The sequence below is a fragment of the Pelobates fuscus genome, chromosome 1 (assembly GCF_036172605.1).
Source record: "Pelobates fuscus isolate aPelFus1 chromosome 1, aPelFus1.pri, whole genome shotgun sequence".
NCBI lineage: Eukaryota > Metazoa > Chordata > Amphibia > Anura > Pelobatidae > Pelobates > Pelobates fuscus.
In genome coordinates, this window is record NC_086317.1 from 452,691,850 (window position 1) to 452,713,663 (window position 21,814).

General features: G+C 36.9%; 1 protein-coding gene across 1 annotated transcript in view; it reads right to left on the reverse strand.

Annotated features, from left to right (window-relative positions):
- Positions 1-21,814, reverse strand: part of CNTN5 (contactin 5) — a 1,203,952-nt gene that overhangs the window by 83,879 nt on the left and 1,098,259 nt on the right. The window contains exons 18-19 of the mRNA XM_063430510.1: positions 4,395-4,553; positions 524-673 (exon numbers count right to left, since the gene is read on the reverse strand). Of these exons, the coding sequence (XP_063286580.1) occupies positions 524-673; positions 4,395-4,553 (309 nt within the window). The remainder of the gene's footprint in view (positions 1-523; positions 674-4,394; positions 4,554-21,814) is intronic.

The following is a 21,814-nucleotide window of genomic DNA, read 5'->3' on the forward strand; positions in this document are numbered from 1 at the left end:
TAGGAGGAAGTGACTGCCCCGGTCACTCCTCACAGCAACCATCAGGAGCCACGCGGGAGGAAGGAGAGGGAGTCATAGTGGGAACTCTGACTCCCATCAACCTGAGCCACTGCACCCCATGGATCAGTTTTGCATCGGGGCCCCATGGATTGTGTGTACGCCACTGATTCCAGGCATGCAAAGCATCATGGAAATTGTAGTTCTACAACATCTGGGGATCTGGCTCTGTTTTGTGCATTTGAATATAAATTGTCTATCTGCCTGTCAGTCCATCAAATCCACCAAAATAGAATAGTTATACATTGCCCTGTATTTATTATCTATGTAACTTAGACATGATTGGTAAAGATACTTTCAGAGCTTATGATTGCTGGGAAAGAAAATACAAAAAAAAATGAAAATGTTACGTTGTAAATGACTAGATTGAAATACTTGTGAGGATGCAAATAAGTAATTCCGCAATGCTTGGCTTTTGACAGTGGATTAATAATTCAGACACCTCTAAGAAAAAGAGAAACCTTACCTGCTTCACTGGTTCTGATAACTCGGGATGATGGACTGGGATCACCAGTACCAATGCTGTTAGTGGCTACAACACGGAACTCGTATTCTACCCATGGATTCAAATCAACAACCATCGCAGATTCCATATCTCCACTGATAATTTCAGGGACTGTAAAAACAGACGAAACAGAATATATGCAAAATAGAACAAAAAAAACAGAATATAACAAGTACCATTAAACAATATACGTGATCTTAATATACACATGTACTCAACCATGTCTACCTGCCCGTCTTTCTGTTTGTGTCTGTCTACAAAAATTCACAGTTACAATATATAGCATAAACAGTGTGTGCCGCGCTTTACTTATCTGAAACATTAAGGCCTCAATTTATTATTTTTTGATAAACTGTTCAAATTATTTAAAATTTTGGATACATTTTTTCAAATAATTGAATATATTGAAAACATTTCTTAATAGAAACATAGAAACATAGAATGTGATGGCAGATAAGAACCATTCGGCCCATCTAGTCTGCCCAATTTCCAAAATACTTTTAATTAGTCCCTGGCCTTATCTTAAGTCTAGGATAGCCTTATGCCTATCCCACTCATGCTTAAACCCCCTCACTTGAGCTGGAAGGCTGTTCCATGCATCCACTACACTCTCTGTAAAGAAATAATTCCTGAAATTATTTTTAAACCTTTGCCCCTCTAATTTAAGACTATGTAATTTGGCTGTTACTGACCTGAAAAAAAAAGTTTAATTTTCAATCATATGTTAACTTGCGTTAGAAGTTGTCTCCTGCTCTGCAAATGAAACTTTAATTACACACAAGAGGCTCCTGCTGGGCCGTCTTTATGCATGGGCATGCTGGGCAGTTGGGGGCCGGACCGCGATGCCCATGTGACCAGGCTGACAGAAGAAATCCTTTGAACACAGCACTCTCCACCCCCACACAACACCCTGCACCTCACACACACAGCACCCTTCACACAAACACAGCACCCCTTACACACAGCACGCCTCACACACACAGCACCCCTCACCCCCACACAACTCCCCACATGCCTCACACCCCGCACCACTTATACACAGCACTGTCTCACACACACACACACACACAGCACCCCTCACAAACACACTGCACTCCTCACACACACAGGACTCCTACACACATACACTGCACCCTGACTGCAGTCTGGGTGTATTCATCAGTATGTGTGTATTTAGCAGTCTCTGTGTGCATATTCAGCAGTCTGTGCATGTGTGAATTCAGCAGTCTGTGTGTTTGTGTATTCAGCACACTGTGTGTGTGTACTCAGCAGTCTGTGTGTGTACTCAGCAGTCAGTGTGTGCATGTATACAGCAGTCGGTGTGTGAATGTGTTCAGCAGTCTGTGGCTGTGTTCAGCAGTTTGTGTGTATGTATGTATTGCATTTGCTGAAGGTACCAATAAATATAAGCTGAGCTGAGCCTGGACCGAGTTTAGTTGTAGTGTAAATTTCTAATAATGTAATATATATTTAAAAGCTAATTGAGCATCACATAAATACACATAGTTATTGGTGATTGATTTTCAATGTTTTCCACATAGTGTAATTTCGAGAGTAGTGACAATACACTTTTAATGTGCTTAATTATTTAATGTAGGTATTCAGCCTATACATGTAATAAATACTTAGAAAATTTTGTTTTGTTATTTCTAAAAGCCTGTTTAGTTCCCCTGAATTTTATTTTCTTTCTTTCCTTTAAAAGCCTGTAGGCTGTAGGCATTTGATTGTGTGATTCAAAAAGTGTTGGTACATAAGCAATGTACTACTTTAGATAGCTATAAAAGAATTCTAGAGACCAAAGAACTTTACCCTTCACACCGAACGCTGTACAAAGAGCGCATGAGCATTATTTTTAGAGATTTTCCCCAGAATTTGCTTGCTTTCGTAGACTATAAACTAAAACAAAACGTTGTTCTAGCTGAATGTCATCTCTTCAAACCCACAATAAAGGCAGGTAATATTTGCTCTGTGAATGAACTACAGCTGAACTGAACTGTTAACAAATGAAATCAACTAATAGCATCCATGAGTTTAGAAGTAGATAGTAAATCTTTTAGAAAACATACTATTATTTTCAGTTGGGTCCATGAATTGCAATATTGTCTAGGCTAAAGCCAACTTTGAAGTGGTGAAAATTCCTTTAGACGTGTTTACTAGATTGAACAATTTTACTTATAAGCAGGTTTTTTTATTTTATTTATACCAGTAACATGGTGTTCTAAAAATATAAATCGACAAATGCTGTAAATCATATTTTAAAGACCACTGGTTTGTATAAAAAGGGATGTACTGTTTATGCCTCAGAGAACAATGTATAATCATTTTAGTTGACATGCCACTTTAAGTGTCTAAATAAAGTATATTTAAAAATGTATGTATGCAGTTTAACTTGCTTAACATATAAAATGAGCTGGTTTTATGAGAAAAACACAGCTATCTTCTATATATATATATATATATATATATATAACTGCATATGCCAAGGGCATTTCTACAATATAGCAAGACCAACTATATTCTTGTGTGTCCCTACAGGGAATGCTTGTTAACTGTCTACAATTGTATGCTCTCAAAAGACAGGGAAGAATTGTAGCCGAAGATTCTGTATTGAGGTTATACAATTAATTATCCTCTGGGTGCTGGTGGTAAGTCTTGCCCGAGCAATTTATTCTCATTAAGTTAACCACAAGATGACAGTAGAAGTTGAATGGGGGGGGAAAAAAAATGTAAAAAAATTAGTGTTGGCCTTTTTTCTGCTGTGAAAGTTGAAATCCTGGACACAATGGAAAATTGCCTTGTAAAATAACACACTAATGGAAAAAGATATTTAAAAAAAATCTAGAAAAAGCAACATAGCTGATACATTTGTTTTTGTTTTAAATATCAAATACATTGAGACTGGAAACATTTTATCACAGTAAAAAAAAAAAATAAGCAATAATAACTTTAAAGGGACACTAAAGTTGTCTAAACCAATTATTCTCAAAAAGTAATTAAACCTGTTATTTTATTATTTTTTTTTATTATTTTTTTTTTGCAAATAGGGACACACACACCTGCATATGACTAGGGATAGGGGCACTGTTGCATTATGAATACAAGTTTTGGTTTCTAATGCTATAGTGTTTCTTTTCTTTATTTAATTAACTAATCTGGGCACCATAACTTCATCAAAACAAATTTGTTCATTCATGAACACCATTCTAACACCATTCTGCTTTAGCAACCTGCCCATCCACTTCTTCATAACAGAAGACTTAGGCAGCATCAAGCAAGGTTACTGCTGATTGGTTTAGACTGGCCAGCGGACGCTCTAAGCCACTCAGTGGATCCACATTCATAATACCAACTTGGAAAAATGATTATGAAGATGCCAATAACCAAAAACACAACTCTTAATTGTGCCCAATTAGGACATTTTGTTTTAAGTTTCAAATGCAGCACAATATGTGAATATATGTTCTAATGAAACTACAAGTACTAACCTCGAGTTCAACACAACTTCAGACAAGTATTGTAAAATAATTGCACTGGTTTATGTTTTTTTGTTTGCTATGATAAATTACTAATACACATGGGGATACTCACTGAAACAGGAACAATCCAAGCTACAAGATAAAACTTCTGGAAAAAATGTGTTGAAGATTTAATTGCTTTTTAGATTATTCTAGCCTAACGTGTGATTTCCTTTTCAATTTTACAACAGTTTCGAACTTTAGTAAATAACATTGCTATCTTGAGCAGAAGGCTTGCTCCTATAATACCATTAGCAGTGCCTGCAATTTTCAACATTTCTGGACAATTTAGCTTTTTACGAGAATATAAAAATTACCTGTTTTTACTGTCTGCCATCCAAGTGAAAATGGACTGCGAGCTTGTAGATTATAGTAGAGGATGGGACTGTGATTATCAACGCCGGTACTCCAGGACAATGTAGCTGTACTTTCTGTAATTTCCTCAACAATTACGACTCCTGGGGAGCCTGGGGGACCTAAAAAAAAGTAAAGATCAGAATTCAGTGTATAGTTCCAGCCAATGCATCCAAGGAAAATTTACATTTTTAAAGCATCCAAAGAGATTCTACCTTCTTTATATTGCAATAAAATAGTTTGGAAGATAATTGTTAATTGGAATTTGGAAGATATCATCCAAAGGGTATACGGCAAAGAGAAAAAAAACCTCTTACATTGTGCAGTAAAAAAATTATTGTAGTAATCAACAAGATATCTTCACAGAAACTAAAAAACAAAACAAAAACATTCTAAGGTATGACCATTTGTTAATAAATATGTCATAAAATATATATATATATTATAAAATGTTAGTTGCATAAGTAATTACTGAGCTGCAAAATCTCTCTTTAGGATCAACGCCCATGGAAAGTGGCAAAAATTAAGCTATTACTTATGGCATGTCTGGAGTTTACCTATTGCAATGAGGGTAAAGGTTGTGTGGTCAGATAATACTCAGATAGAACTTTTCAGCCAATGCTGAAATCTCAAATTATGGTGGAAACCAAATAATGTCCATATAATAGTACACATATGAACCTACTAGTAAAATATGGCGGTTACTATATAGAGGTTTAAGCATCAGGCTGTGAAGATGTTTCTCCTCAGAAGACTGTGCACTTTTGTAATACTGATGGAACAATAAATCAGGTGACATAAATTAAAATACTTCTAGATAGCTTGCTTTATTCAGTGAAGCTTTTGAGGAAAACCATAAATCCTTAGATGGGGAGTGTTCCGTCCAGGCTCCTAAAATAGAGCTTTTTAAGCTCTGGAAAACGAGTGCCCCTTTGGAATATATCTTTATCACCATATTATTCATAACATACTGCACTATCATTGTACTTTTATTTCCTTTTATTTAAAAATAAGAAACATAATTGCGAAATCTGCTGCTACCTTTGTATGTATGATTTTATTATAATAATTCTTAGTGCTGTCCACCTAATTTACTAGCTTGTTTTGAGAAAACGAGTCTTCCACTTGGGAAATGATGCTGCACACAAGACCAAAGCAACATTGTAGCAGTGGATCAAGAACAAAAAAGTAAACATCTTACAGTGCCCTTGGCAATATTGTGATCTCAACCTCATCGAGAATCTGTGGTAGTATTTAAAAATGATGGTTCACAGGCGACGTCCAACCAACCTGAATATCTTGGAACAAATTTGCCATGAATAATAAGTTCCCTCCAAAGGACTACTGGCTGTTATATTTCAGGGTTGTTGTTTTTTTAGAAAATGTACATTACATTTCCTTGTAATATATCATTTTGAATTCTAGAGTGTTTAATTAAAATATCAAACATGAAATTTCAGTGTGCCCTTTTGTTATTCATCAATTGCAGAGAACTGATTAAGGGTCCAAATAATTTTACAGCATTCTATACAGGTGATACTCGAAAAATTAGAATATCGTGCAAAAGTTCATTTATTTCAGTAATGCAACATAAAAGGGAAACTAATATATGAGATAGACACATTACATGCAAAGCAAGATAGTTCAAGCCGTCATTTGTCATAAGTGTGATGATTATGGCCTACAGCTCATGAAAACCCCAAATCCACAATCTCAGTAAATTAGAATATTACATGCAATCAATAAAACAAGGAGTGTACATAGAACAATATCGGACCTCTGAAAAGTATAAGCATGTATATGGACTCAGTACTTGGTTTGGACCCCTTTTGCAGCAATTACCGCCTCAATGCGGCGTGGCATGGAAGCTATCAGCCTGTGGCACTGCTGAGGTGTTATGGAAGACCAGGATGCTTCAATAGCGGCCTTCAGCTCTTCTGCATTGTTCAGTCTCATGTCTCTCATCTTTCTCTTGGCAATGCCCCATAGATTCTCTATGGGGTTCAGGTCAGGCGAGTTTGATGGCCAATCAAGCACAGTAATCCCATGGTCATTGAACCAGGTTTTGGTGCTTTTGGCAGTGGGGGTAGGTGCCAATTCCTGCTAGAAAATGAAGTCAGCATCCCCATAAAGCTCATCTGCGGAAGGAATCATGAAGTGCTCCAAAATCTCCTGGTACATGGCTGCGTTGACCCTGGATTTAATGAAGCACAGTGGACCAACACCAGCAGATTAAATGGCTCCACAAATCAACACAGACTGTGGAAACTTCACACTGAACTTTAAGCATCTTGCAGCGTGTGCCTCTCCATTCTTCCTCCAGACTCTAGATCCTTGGTTTCCAAATGAGATGCAAAATTTGGACTTTGGAAAAGAGGACTTTGGACCACTGAGTAACAGACCAGGTCTGTTTTTCTTTAGCCCAGGTAAGACACTTCTGATGTTGTTTGTTGTTCAGGAGTGGCTTGACAAGAGGAATACGACATCTGAAGCCCATGTCCAGTATCCGTCTGTGTGTGGTGGCTCTTGATGCACTGACTCCAGCCTCAGTCCACTCCTTGTGAAAGTCCCCAACACATTTGAATGGCCTTTTCCTGACAGTCCTCTCCCCGGCTGTGGTCATCCCTGCTGCTTGTGCACCTTTTTCTTCCACACTTTTCCCTTCCACATAACTTTCTATTAATGTGCTTTGATACAGCACTTTGGGAACATCCAACGTCCTTGGCAATTACCTTTTGAGGCTTTCCCTCCTTATGGAGGGTGTCAGTGATGGTTTTCTGCACAACTGTCAGGTCAGCAGTCTTCCCCATGATTGTGATTGCTACTGAACCAGACTGAGAGACCATTTAAAGGCTCAGAAACCCTTTGCAGGTGTTATGGCTTACTTAGCTGATTGGAGTGGGACACTTTGAGCCTAGAATATTGCACCTTTTCACAATATTCTAATTTACTGAGATTGTGGATTTGGGGTTTTCATGAGCTGTAAGCCATAATCAATATACTTATGACAAATCACGGCTTGAGCTATCTTGCTTTGCATGTAATGCATCTATCTCATATATTAGTTTCCCCTTTTACGTTGCATTACTGAAATAAATGAACTTTTGCACGACAATCTAATTTTTCGAGTATCACCTGTATGGGTGTGAATCTAACATATTTGAAATATCCTATGCATTTCTGTAAAAAATATACAGGGCAGTAAAAATATGCATCTGAATCTTTCTCTATCTCCTTCTCTGTATGTCAATTACTGCAAAATGTTCCCATTTGGCACAATTATTATTTTTCCTGCTATTGTTTGTTTACATGTATTTTAGTTGTATACCCTGTGGAAGGATATTTAGAAATCTAATGATCATTTTTTTTTTTTTATTATAATCATCTCAAAGTTCCTTTTCTTTCCTTTTTTTTCTGTGCGTCACGCTGCGGTTGGGAGAATTAAATTTAACTTTGCGTATGATTGACTAATAATTTTATAAAAGCAAATTTCCACTTATTGGACCTCTTTATATGCTGAATAGACATATTGTTCCACAATATTTTTTTTTGTATAAACAGTAGAATTGTTCCTTAGAGATCACAGCAAGCAGAAAATGAATACAAGTGAGCATTAAGGGAGAGAAGTGACATTAAAATTCAAACTTAAAATAAAACATCATTTTTAAAATGTGATTTTGCATGACTGCACCGATCTTATTTAGTCATATATTAATCCCTTTGTGACATGGGGTGAGATATAGACCTTTATATAATTTGCGCTTCTGGCAAGACATCTCTGACGAAGGAGTTAAAGTGAATTTTTCGCTGATACAGCTTTTCCAAGTGGATATAGATTTAATTACCATGTCTAAAAATACAAGATAGAGAAGTGGTTTTCAGACTTGTCCAATGATTCCCAATGTAGTGATTTCTCAGTTCCATTCCATTAGGTGTATTTGTAAGAAATGAAGTGTATGAGAATTGGTTTGGGAACCACAGATAATAAGAAATGCATAGAGATCAGGGTGTCAGATGGTAGATCCACAGCGTTTGCAGTAATCCCAACACCATTCTATAAGTAGCGGCTGTTAAAGGGCCTATCTAAGCACCAAAATCATTTCATCATAATGAAATGATTTGCGGCAAGAATGCTGTCTCTGCAGCCATGCAATTAAAATAGTTTAAACTTGAGCAATTCCCACACCTCCGTTGGCTACGATTTAGACAGTTACGCATAAAATAGAGAGAATATTTGAATCTATTTTCCATCCAGGGAAAGCAGTTAAAATATGCTTAATGAAAACGTTCTTAGATCATGGACTATTGATGGACTATCTGCAAATGCTTGATTGCACAGAGGTCTTTAGGTCGGATGACCTCACAGTAAGAGGAGGATCTGGATTGCAAGAAAGTGTCCCGGTACTAGAATAAAAGAACGTTTGATGATGTTTTTAAAGGTGTTTTGTTAAGAGGGACCATTATTCCTATATCGTAAAGAAGCAAATTTAGAGAGTTCATTTAAGTGAACCATATCCTTCCTACGTCCTATATTCCCAGGATAATTACATCATATCAGGTCTGGACTAGTGAGTAGTATTTGTTCCAAACCTTGATGGAGTACAGTTGGAAGTAGGTTGTTCTTTACCACTACCTGTTGAGTAGAGAAATGCTTCCAGGCAGAAATGGCTGTCATAAATTGCAAGCACAACACTATAATCAACATTATTTATCATAGATATGGAGTTGAAATTAATGTACATTTATACTAAATAAAGAAAACTAAATAACAGACTACTTAAAAACACCAATCTAAATTGAAAACTATAGGCTATGACTGTATCCTGTGGTCATATAGCTCTAAGCCTACCTCTCTGCCAATGTACCCCAAAATCAGGGGAGGTCCTAAAAAGTGACTTTATGCCATGTACATCTTGCCATTTTTAAGTTTTCCTGAGCAGATGACAGCACAGCAAAAAACAAAAAGCACTTGGCAATGTATTACATTATCAATATATTATTATCCAAGAAGGACTCTCATTGCCATGTAGGAGTTAAAAATAATTTGTTTTCTATTTTGTAGCAAAATGTTAAATTGCTTGAAATTGGGATTTTTACATTCTTTTAGATAAAAAGCATATAACAACAAATTATCATGTTTACACAAACAAGGACAAAGGTAACCCTTTCAGAGACACCATGGAGATCAGGAGAGCAGCAAGCTAAGCATCTCTTGGGCTTTTGATGGTCCATATGTACGAAAAAGGCCAAGGGCATTTGGGATCTCCTAGCTCTGCTTAATTATATTTATACTACGGCAATTTGGGTAGGGGATAGAATATAGGCCACTCCTCTTGCATCTAGCTACTATTATTGGGGCCAATGAGACACCATTTTTTAAATGACATTTTATTTGTGATGGCACAGAATGGTAATGACCCATGTGTGTGTGTGTGTGTGTGTGTGGGCAATTTGGCTTTCTCTATACTATGTATGGGAGGGTGGACTAGGAGTTGTTAACTTGGTTTTGTGAGTTTATACAAGGCAGGGTCAGGTTTTAAATTGTGAGTCAAAAATTAACACTGGCCAGTTTTGTGAGGTCCAAGGCAGCTATACTGGACAGAGGACAGCAGCAATGTTTCAATTCAGAAAAGAGAATACCGTTTTTATATTAGGTAATCTGTAAATTTCTTACGATATAATTTGGAATATATTTTAGAAGACATTCTGGTGTACTCCGAAAGACAAGCTTCAATTTAAAGTTCATATGCAATGTGGTTTATAAAGAGGGAAACTGTAAGTATATCTAGCTGATGTCAGTGGGAAATATGACAGCCAATCTTTAGCTGTTATGCAGATATCATTTTTCTCATTGCAATATCATTAAATTAAACAATGCTGTCATCCTAAAATTTACAAGGTCAGCTGCCGGGTCATAGTGAAGGAACATTTGACTACCTAAATGGCTGACAAATACATTGAAGAACCTTTATAGTAAAAGTAAAGTTACACTGTCTGAATCCAGTAGTAGATTCACAGTACTGTATGTGATCCCACTACTGGGCTCATTATACCATCCACTATCTGATTCCAGTAGTGGACTCACAATACTATCCTGTGCCCGATTCCTGTAGTGGGCTCACAATACTATCCTGTATCTGATTCCAGTAGTGGACTCACAATACTATCCTGTATCTGATTCCAGTAGTGGGCTCACAATATTATCCTGTATCTGATTCCAGTAGTGGACTCACAATACTATCCTGTATCGGATTCCAGTAGTGGACTTACAATACTATCCTGTGCCCGATTCCTGTAGTGGGCTCACAATACTATCCTGTATCTGATTCCAGTAGTGGGCTCACAATACTATCCTGTATCGGATTCCAGTAAATTGCTCACAAATACAATCCTGTATCTGATTCCAGTAGTGGACTCACAATACTATCCTGTATCTGATTCCAGTAGTGGGCTCACAATACTATCCTGTATGTGATTCCAGTAGTGGTATCACAATAATATCCTCTATCTGATTCCAGTAGTGGGCTCACAATAATAAGGGGTCATAATACTATCCTGTAAGTAATTCCAGTAGTGGGCTCACAATACTATCCTGTATATGATTCCAGTAGTGGGATGACAATAATAGCCTGTGTCTGATTCCAGTAGTGGGATCACAATAAAAAGGGCTCATAATACTAACCTGTATGTGATTCCAGTAGTGGGCTCACTATACTATTCTGTATGTGATTCCAGTAGTGGGCTCACTATACTATTCTGTATGTGATTCCAGTAGTGGGCTCACAATACTATCCTATATGTGATTTCAGTAGTGGCTCATAATACTATCTTGTGTCTGATTCCAGTAGAGGGCTCGTAATACTATCTTGTATCCGATTTTAGTAGTGGGCTCACTATACTATCTTGAATGTGATTCTAGTAGTGGGCTCATAATACTATCCTGTATCTGGTTTCAGTAGTGGGCTCACAATTAATATCCTGTATTGGATTCCAGTAAATTGCTCACAAATACTATCCTGTATCTGATTCCAGTAGTGGGCTCACAATACTATCCTGTATGTGATTCCAGTAGTGGTATCACAATAATATCCTCTATCTGATTCCAGTAGTGGGCTCACAATAATGAGGGCTCATAATACTATCCTGTAAGTAATTCCAGTAGTGGGCTCACAATACTATCCTGTATATGATTCCAGTAGTGGGATGACAATAATATCCTGTGTCTGATTCCAGTAGTGGGATCACAATATTAAGGGCACATAATAATATCCTGTATGTGATTCCAGTAGTGGGCGCACAATACTATCCTCTATGTGATTCAAGTAGTGGGCTCATAATACTATCTTGTGTCTGATTCCAGTAGAGGGCTTGTAATACTATCCTGTATCCGATTTTAGTAGTGGGCTCACTATACTATTCTGTATGTGATTCTAGTAGTGGGCTCATAATACTATCATGTGTCTGATTTCAGTAGTGGGCTCACTATACTAATCTGTATGACTTTATGTGATTCTAGTAGTGGGCTCATAATACTATCCTGTATCTGATTTCAGTAGTGGGCTCACTATACTATTCTGTATGACTTTATGTGATTCTAGTAGTGGGCTCATAATACTATCCTGTATCTTATTCCAGTAGTGGGCTCACTATACTATCCTGTATCTGATTTCAGTAGTGGGCTCACTATACTATTCTGTATGACTTTATGTGATTCTAGTAGTGGGCTCATAATACTATCCTGTATCTTATTCCAGTAGTGGGCTCACTATACTATCCTGTATCTGATTTCAGTAGTGGGCTCACTATACTATTCTGTATGACTTTATGTGATTCTAGTAGTGGGCTCATAATACTATCTTGTATCTTATTCCAGTAGTGGGCTCATAATACTATCCTGTATCTGATCTCAGTAGTGGGCTCACTATACTATCCTGTATCTGATTTCAGTAGTGGGCTCACTATACTATTCTGTATGACTGCATGTGATTCTAGTAGTGGGCTCATAATACTATCCTGTATCTTATTCCAGTAGTGGGCTCATAATACTATCCTGTATCTGATCTCAGTAGTGGGCTCATAATACTATCCTGTATCTGATCTCAGTAGTGGGCTCACAATACTATCCTGTATCTGATTCTGGCAGTGGGCTCACAATAATACACATTAGCCAACTAAAAGTACTGTACATGCATGTGCCCACTCAACATCCATCACAGAATGCTTCCAACTCAGACATTGGGGATAATATATTTATCTCTCTATCTGGTAAACAAAGCTCCAAAGTTCAAGTGCTATACTAGTGGACAAGATTAAAAGTTACTTGCCACTGCAATCCTGGGCGGCCTATGCTATATTTACCTGGGGTGAGTTTCTATTCATCTTGACGGAATGGTCACTTACAACTGGCTAGTGGGTGAGTGGAAATATGGAGCATTCCTGTAGATTTGCTGAATATTTAGTGAAAATTAAATGGAGGTTATCTGTGAAAAATAAGTTTGACAGTCAGGAAGACAGTCATTAAAAGTGTATTTAACATGCAATGTAAGCATTGCTGAATCTACCAAAAGGCAATGTTACAGATTTCAGGGTTAAAACTAAAGGACCACTGCACCCTCAACACTTCATTGAGATGAAGTGGTCTGGATCCCTTTAGTGGTACTTTAACGTTCTTGGAGAGTAACTGATTGATCTTTATTGAATTTTGAGAAATATGTAAAGATGAATGGAAATCCGGATATTGATTTATCTCTCATGAAGAAATGACTTGCCTATATTTTCAGTTCCAGTTTTAACCTGCGAACGAGGTTGATTGATGTAATGAGCTAAAACTTGTTTGAGACCTGGGTCAGAACCAAAGATAGTTTTAGTCCATTTGCAGTGTTCTCTTACATTCATTGGCTTCTTGGCATTCCATACCGATCCCTTAATATAGCTGGAATATATACATCATTTACCAAACAGAATACCTCTGAAAGATTGTGCTGGTGATTTCAAATATCACAATAATGATTTTATTGTGCTGCTGTAATTATGCACCAATATTTATATGATTGTGTGACAGATAAAATATAAGTGATCATTGCGTTTTACAAGGTATAGAAGCAATTAAAATAAATTGTGTCATACAATGTGTAGCCTGTAATACATGTATCAAAGCATATTTTAATCAATCATGTGAAAATGTAATTAAACAATATAGGATAAAATATATATGACATTAATGTGGATGGTGAATATGTATGTATTAAGTTTTCAGTGACTGCTATGGTGTTATAATGCATTTAAATGTATTTGTGTGATAGCACTTGCTGAACATTTCAAAATTAATTGCAATTATATTAACTGCGTACAACACTAAAATAAGCTTCTAATTAAAGTTGTTACATGTTTATAACTGTTATATAGAGGTGTAATAAAGTTCTATATAACTTTCTCCGTCCAATATCTGGTATTTGACTTTGACATCCAGCCCCCTGAGTTTCACTGCTGCTTTGTGTTTTAGGGGTAACAGTGTATCGTTGGGCCAGAGGGTATGGTTCCCTTAACCTGTAAAATTTCACCCCAACAGTCAGTGTGTGATGAAAGGGGTAGGAGCCATTCATCAGGTACTACAAAATGTTTTGACTTCCTCCATCCCACTGCACATGGCATGGAGGAAGTGTAAGGGACATTCACTGGGCAACTTCCTAGTATAACCTCCCACTACACACATGGGTAAATAAAGATGGGGACAATTCTCTAGCCCCTTTCTGCATAATCTTAAGGTTTAGAGAATCTGATATAGTTTAGTTTTTTCCATTTATAGAGCCACGTCACATGCAATGGGTAGAGGTGGGGATCAACTAGACTCGTTCAGGTCAATGCAAACTGTCAAATATCCCAGACAATTTTGTGTCAATTTATTTTGCTTGTTTTAATGGTGACATTATTGCCACACAAAGAAACAATATGTTGCTGTTTGTATTTACAACTAACCACTTCGATCACGTATTTTCCAAGCACCATGCAAACAATATATTTCTGTTCGTGTTTATAATTAACCCCTTTTGTCATTTATTCTGAAAAAAATATTCTGAAGATTGTTGATCTACTCTCAAAAGCCAGTCTGGTAGCAATGCTCGTTAATTTTACTGACTCTATTCGACTTCCAAGCGTAACATATTTCACAAACTACAAAAGTATTATTTTTACTGCAACTACTAAAATGTCTCTAATGTTTACAGGTTTGAGGATGAAACCTAACGACATACAAGCTTGGGAACCGGAATACCTAAAAACATCTGTGCTGTATGAATGTTCCTGGGACCAACTTTCCATCCAGGAGTCAAAATCGATTTTCGGGCTTCTCTAAGAATAGATATAATTATCTATTTATACTTACCATCAGTCAAAATACCTGACTAAAATATAAACTGTATACTTCAATCACAAGAGCATCCTATGGAATAGCAACAAAACCTCTTGGAACTATGTGATTTGATATTGATACAATTATTAATTCCTGCATTATTAATTAGATATAATATTCCGTAGCTCCGTCTCCATAGGTGTTCTGTTTGTATGAATATTTGACAGCACTGAAAGAAACATAGACAGATAATAATCACACACCGTACTATAAAAAAATATCTAAATCCGAAAATCAAATCCTCATAATCAGCATCTTTGAATGTCTCTGCATTCCTGATTGTTTGTGCATGGTACTTATCTTCATTTTGCACCTTTAAATTGCAATCCCTTTGGTTTTCTACTGAGAAATTGCAATTGATGATTAAAACCCCCATCCACAGAGAAGATATGTGGACTGTGTGGAAAGGTATTAGAGGTAATGTAATGCTTTTTATGATAATGCATCATCATCACAACAGCAAATAGATGTAAGTGCATCTGATTTTCTGGTAAATCAAGCAAAACGTTCATCATGAAAACATAGGGAAGTTTCTTCTTATTCTGCTGAGCATAAGGTTATGGAATGAGAAGGCGAAATCATTTTGAAGATTAACTTCTATTTTGACACAGAGAGGTTCTTCTATTCAACTCTTTCCTTGTAGCATTTATTTTTTAAATATCGCTCTCCTGCATAATAGTGCTAAGTTTAAATGAACAATGCAAGTGGTTGTTATCAGAGTCTAACATCCAGGACACTATTATCTTTTATCATTTCCAAAACAATGAATGAATAATGTGGAGTCTTTCAGTACGGTGCTTTAAAAGACGAGAACACGTACTAGAGTAGAATATATAAATGATGCAGGAGATCACTATACTTAAGTTATTTTTGCATCTAAAATGTTTGTCCTCAGAAAAATATTGCTATAAAGCTTAAAATCTTCATTTTAGAACCCGTGGGGGACTGCCAAAGTAGCCACGATGGAGAGATTCACAAGGACAAACTGGACATTAAAATCACAAGGGGCTCTGAAATTATTTTATTATAATCATGGCATACGGACCCTCATACATTAAGCTTGTTTAAGGGCCTTGCCTCCTTTTGATCCTTGTTTGGCTCATTGTATCTGTTTGTTCACCAAAGGAATATGTTAGAACTTTATAGAAAATATTAATAATTATAATAATAATGGCAGCTGAGAAAAAAAACAATACAAGCCCAATACATGCTGCTGATCAGTCCTCTCCAGTACTTCATAGAACATGGGTAGGCAACTTTCGGCACTGCAGATGGTGCCCATAATGCTCTTATAGCCATAACACTGGCAACTCATCAAGAGAGATGTAGTCCACAACATCTGATGTCCAAAGGTTGTCTACCACTGTCATAGAACTTACTAAAATGATGTTGTTATGGAGGGGGGGGGGGGGGGATGTTGAATTAAAGGCCCATTCCAGGGTTTATAACTCCTTGCATCACTTATGGTTTAGAGATCTTTCTGTCTTTGTTACACGTATGAATAAGGAGAGAGAGACTCTATATCACTGTATTATAATTTGCATTAATAACTTTTAGGATATATACGTAAGGGAATGTATTTTAGAAACTGTAAAATACAAGTCATAAATAATAATTTCTACTCTTCATCTTAAATGATCCACACTCTGGGGGCTTGGCGTCAACTTTGCAATGCACTCATAAACTGGCACATCATATATTGGTTCAGCCCAAAATGACAATTTGATATATTATTTGTGACCCATGTGTCTCACCTTTCACTTTAAAAGCCTGTAGTACTTGCAGTTACTACAAATGTTGCTACATTATCCTTAATAAAGAACTGTCAACAGCTTCTACATTTGCAAATCACATGGCTATAACTTTATGTGTGTATACAACTTTATATATATATTATATATATATATATATATATATATATAAATATATATATATATATATATATATATATATATATATATATATATATATATATATATATATATATAGTTAATATGTTGCTAAACACAGATACTCACACCAGTCAAGATTTGCTTTTCCCACATAAATCTCATTTTAACACAGTGCTCTCACTATTGCAAGGGATTCTGGGTAGGTGTATGCAAATTAGCTCAACAAAGAACCACCTTTTTGCCTCATAATTCCACGTTATACATGGATTCCTTGGAGTATGTGTCTGCTGTGTATATATATATAAAGTGTGTGTGTGTACGTATGTACTGAAAATTCATTTGCATGCTCGGTCTTCATGCAAGCAGATGTTTGTTTAATGAACTTATAACATACTTATATAAACTCTTTGATTTTAATAGCTGTAACATTATGGCCATAGATTTTTTTTTGTTTTAAGTTTTTAATTATTACTATAATAAAATAACTATTATCCTTATTAAAGAGAAATTATCATTTTCCAAGATATTTAATTTTATGTTTATTTATCCCTGTATTAGACTTGGAGAATCATTTTATTCCAAACTGCAATTTGTGAGAATTTGGGCTGATCGAGTGGCCAGTTGAATTCCCAAATTCCAAGCGAAAATGTACCTAAATCACAAACCAACTGAAGCACACAATGGCTGTTTCGGTTTGTGATTTTGGATTCTCCCCAAAAAGAGATGATTGATTGGAAAAAAAGGTGATTGATGGCTAGGCAACAGACACTGGTAATTTATTCACAGATCAAGTGAGAAGTGAGCAATTTAAGGAACACATTAGACGTAAGAAGCAGAAAAAAAAAAATCTATATTAAATATTTAATTAAAAAAAACTTATTTTTTTACTGTATCTACTGTTCTTCCCTTGATTGGTTACTTTTTCTCCCCTGACCTACGAACCAAATGGCAGGAAAATTCTCATATCAGTGCACTGTAAAAAATATACATAATATTTCGATAATAAATGTAGTTTGCAAAATACTGATTGGCCAATTCTTGTGCCCTTATTTTTCTGATTCATTTTGATGTTCCAAAATTCTACCAAGCCAATTTGGCCATAATTCGGGTGTCCCGAAAACGTTTTTGTTTTGAAGAACAATGGTTTGGCCAAGGTGAATTTTCTTTGCTGTCTTGTGAGGTGTGAAAACGTATATTAAATGTAGAAATTCACCTCTTTAACCTGCAGCTGGGTGCCTCCATTTTTTCTCCCTGTCAATCATTGTTATATGTTTTGTAGTTTGCACCTGGCAGTCAGAATAAAGGAAGTACACAGAGAAGAGGAGAAATTAACTCCTTTTTATTTGTAATGTTTGCCCTGGCTATGCCTTGTCTGGACTGGATTGTGTTGCACTTTGCAACATTTTCAAGTAAATGTAAAAGAAAATGGATACGTTCATGAAAAATCACTATAGGCTGGTGCAGTAGTTATAGTGCAAACAGACTACAGGATCTACAGTTTATAATTGAGAGCTTTACTATGCCAGGTATTGCAGACAAAATCCAGCAGAGAGTCAGTATCTACTCAACATCAGTTGGGAAGGCAGATCTCTGTGGAATATTGTACACAGGCATAATGGCATAACTCTTCCCCTAAACCAAAAACTAGGAGAGGTCAGCTGTTCTCCCAGATGCAACCACCCCTCCTATAGTCTTGCCAAAAGCACCAATAGGCTACAGAGCAAAACACAGGCACCATAGACTGGTGGTGGGGGATGTTTATAACTTGCATAACTTGGGTCTTCTTAGCTATATGATATGTTCACACCCTAGGCATTGTTCATAGCTAGGCCTCGTGTGTTTCCAGCACTGTTTAATTAAGATTGTGACAGGGGTCATACCAGCCAGGTTATCATAGGTTGAGCATTGGCTTTATTAAAATCTTCAACATTGTTGAAGACAGTGTATGCATTGATGAAACTCATGTAGAGATGGCCATGGGGAAAGAAAGTTTTTGAACCCCCTCTAGTGCAAGATAGGGCAAAAGGTAGATCCCCATCTGTCGTAAAACTCAAATGATGCTATGCCAGGCAGGCATCTACTATTTGCCCATTCTCTGCAGGGTTGCATTTGTGAGCAGCATTTGTGCATTTGAATGTAAGCATATTTTTTTTATAGAGCATGTGTGTGTATGTAAGGGTGTATTTGTATGTACTCTTGCCATTGGAATGCAGTGACACACTCATTACGTTTGAATGCAGAGGTGAGTTTGTATGTTGTGTTGGCTTTTAAATATAGGTGTCCTTTTGTGTGCAGTGTTGGTGTTTGAACGAAGGGTGTTTGTATATAATTTTAGTGTTTTAATTCTGTGGCCTGTTTGAATTTAATGTTTGAAATTGATTGCAGGGGTTTGTTTGGATGTTGTCAGCTTTTAAATACGGATACACAGCCACATACATACATACTTACACAGATATAAATGCACATTAACACACAGATACACAAATTCATATACACATTGACACACACACACAGATACACACTGTTACACACACAAAAACAGAGATATACACACTGACACATGCACACTCCTTGACAGATGCACACTGCTTGACACATGCACACACTGATACATGCACACACCCTCACACAGATACACATATTGTCATTTGCGCACCCTGATGCACAGATACACACACTGGCACATACACACCTTGAACAGATACATGCCTGGACACATACACACTGAAATACACACACACACACACACGGTGACACACACACACACACACAATGTGACACACATAAACAAATACATGCTTAATAATTTTTGATTTGCAGCCACCCTCCTGTTAGCATACCTTTTGAGTGCAGGAGGGGGACTTGCTTGGGGTCCTGCTGGCTGAGGCTAATGGAAGCAAGTGTATGGTCTGCAGTTGGTCACTCCTGCATCTCTTCCTCATGCTGCCTGTGCCTCCCCCCCATCTCTTGCAGCGCTGTCTGTATAAAGCTAGGTGGATGTGACCTGCTTTTAAAGGGTCGTGGTGCCTGGCTGAGCTCCTGTTCAGCAATAATACCCATTGGGTGGATCTAAGTGTTATTGGCCACCCGATCGTTCCCCAAAGAGTTTAGACCATGGCAGTAGTTCTGCCACTGAGTCTATGTTAAGTGTTGTAAGGTCACAGAAATCAAAGTTCATATACCAAGCAGAATGTTTAGAGAGGGAAAATATGGGATCAGAGGAAAAAAAACTGGAGAATTAACAACAGCCAGATCCCTCAAAAGATCACAGCTTTATCTTGCTGATCCCAAAAGCTACAGTTTACTTTAAACATGCTGACTGCTGGTTAAAATAATCTGAAATGCTCTTTATAATATATTTTATACTATAGAATGTTTGAAATCTTGCTACAAACAAATAATTATATTCTACAGATCCTCGAGGAACTTGTTCAGAAGGTCTAGGAAAGTCACTTACGAAAAATAGAATACTCTAAATTTTTTAAACGCTGTGTGACTGAAATCTAACTAAATCGCATTGTCATGTCAGCCGTCACCATGATGAGAATAAATTAGTCTGCCAAAAGCATCAATTATTTATCCTTACAGTCTTAGATGGATTTCTCCCCAGGAATTACAGTGAAAAAGATCTGATAAATATTAAATATATTCATGATAGCTATTGAGTCATCTAACAAGTAATCATGAAAAATGTGATATATTTTGTTTGCCAGGTGGGTCATATTTAAATGTAATATGTGATAATAAAATTTTAATTAATTCTGCAGATAAACTGGTATCTGTTCAGAATAAAACTTAGCAAACTCTCTGAAACAATATGAGTTATAAATATGTGCCAATTTTACAGTATCTAGAAATATTGTTTCATAAATAAAGTTCATATTAAAACAAAGTATCATGGAAGAGGAAATATTTAACTTAAAACGATAGTCTAAACATTAAAAACATTTCATCTTAATGTGTCCTGTTTCAAAGGAACAGACCTGTTTTCTTTTTGCAATGCAATATAATAAGATTCAATAGCTGAATCTATTTTATGTCAGGTGTCAGCACACTGGGTGTGCACGTGTCCAATACCTCTCTATGAGATGCATAAGCTTCAGTACTTCTCATAGAGAAGCATTGGCCTGGTAGAAGGCTGCATGTTAGTTGGATGTCAGCAATGCTTCGTTATGAGAAATCTTAACAAGCTTAATAACTTCACAGTAGGAAAATCTGGATTAATTAAAGGACCACTATAGGCACCCAGACCACTTCAGCTTAATGAAGTGGTCTGGGTGCCAGGTCCAGCTAGGATTAACCCTTTCTTCTATAAACATAGCAGTTTCAGAGAAACGCCTATGTTTATAATAGGGTTAATCCAGCCTCTAGTGGCTGTCTCATTGACAGCCGCTAGAGGCGCTTCCACGCTTCTCACTGTGATTTTCACAGTGAGAAGACGCCAGCGTCCATAGGAAAGCATTGAGAATGCTTTTCTATGGACTGACTGAATGCGCGCGTGGCTCGTGCCACGCATGCGCATTCAGACGATGACGACGAGAAGGAGGAGGAGAGGGGGAAGAGAGTCCCCCGCCTGGCGTTGGAAAAATAGGTAAATCTAACCCTTCCACCCCCTAGAGCCTGGCAGGAGGGGGGCCCTGAGGGTGGGGGGTCCTAGAGACCCTATATTGTCAGGAAAACGAGTATGTTTTCCTGGCACTATAGTTTTCTTTAAGATGGAATAATGGTACATTTAGTTAAAAAATAATTTTTACAAGATTCTATTCTCACCATAGCTCCAGTCTACGCTTGGGAGATCATTACAAGAAATCCAATACTTAGCTTAGAGCAAGCACTCTAAGTAAATGAGGAAAGATCTCTCCTAGCTGTCTGATAGGTAGTGGATGTCACTTCGGTCACATTAGAGTAGTACTTGTATGTCCAAACCTCAGGTGTTAGATATCCTCATCAACCTACCATCAAGTGGTAGGTTACTAAATCATAATATGGGATAGTGTGAACGTCAATATTTCCTCAATCTAAATGTCCAAAATAACCTGACCTACTTCCTATCTACTTTTTTGTGCTAGTTACTCTGATTACT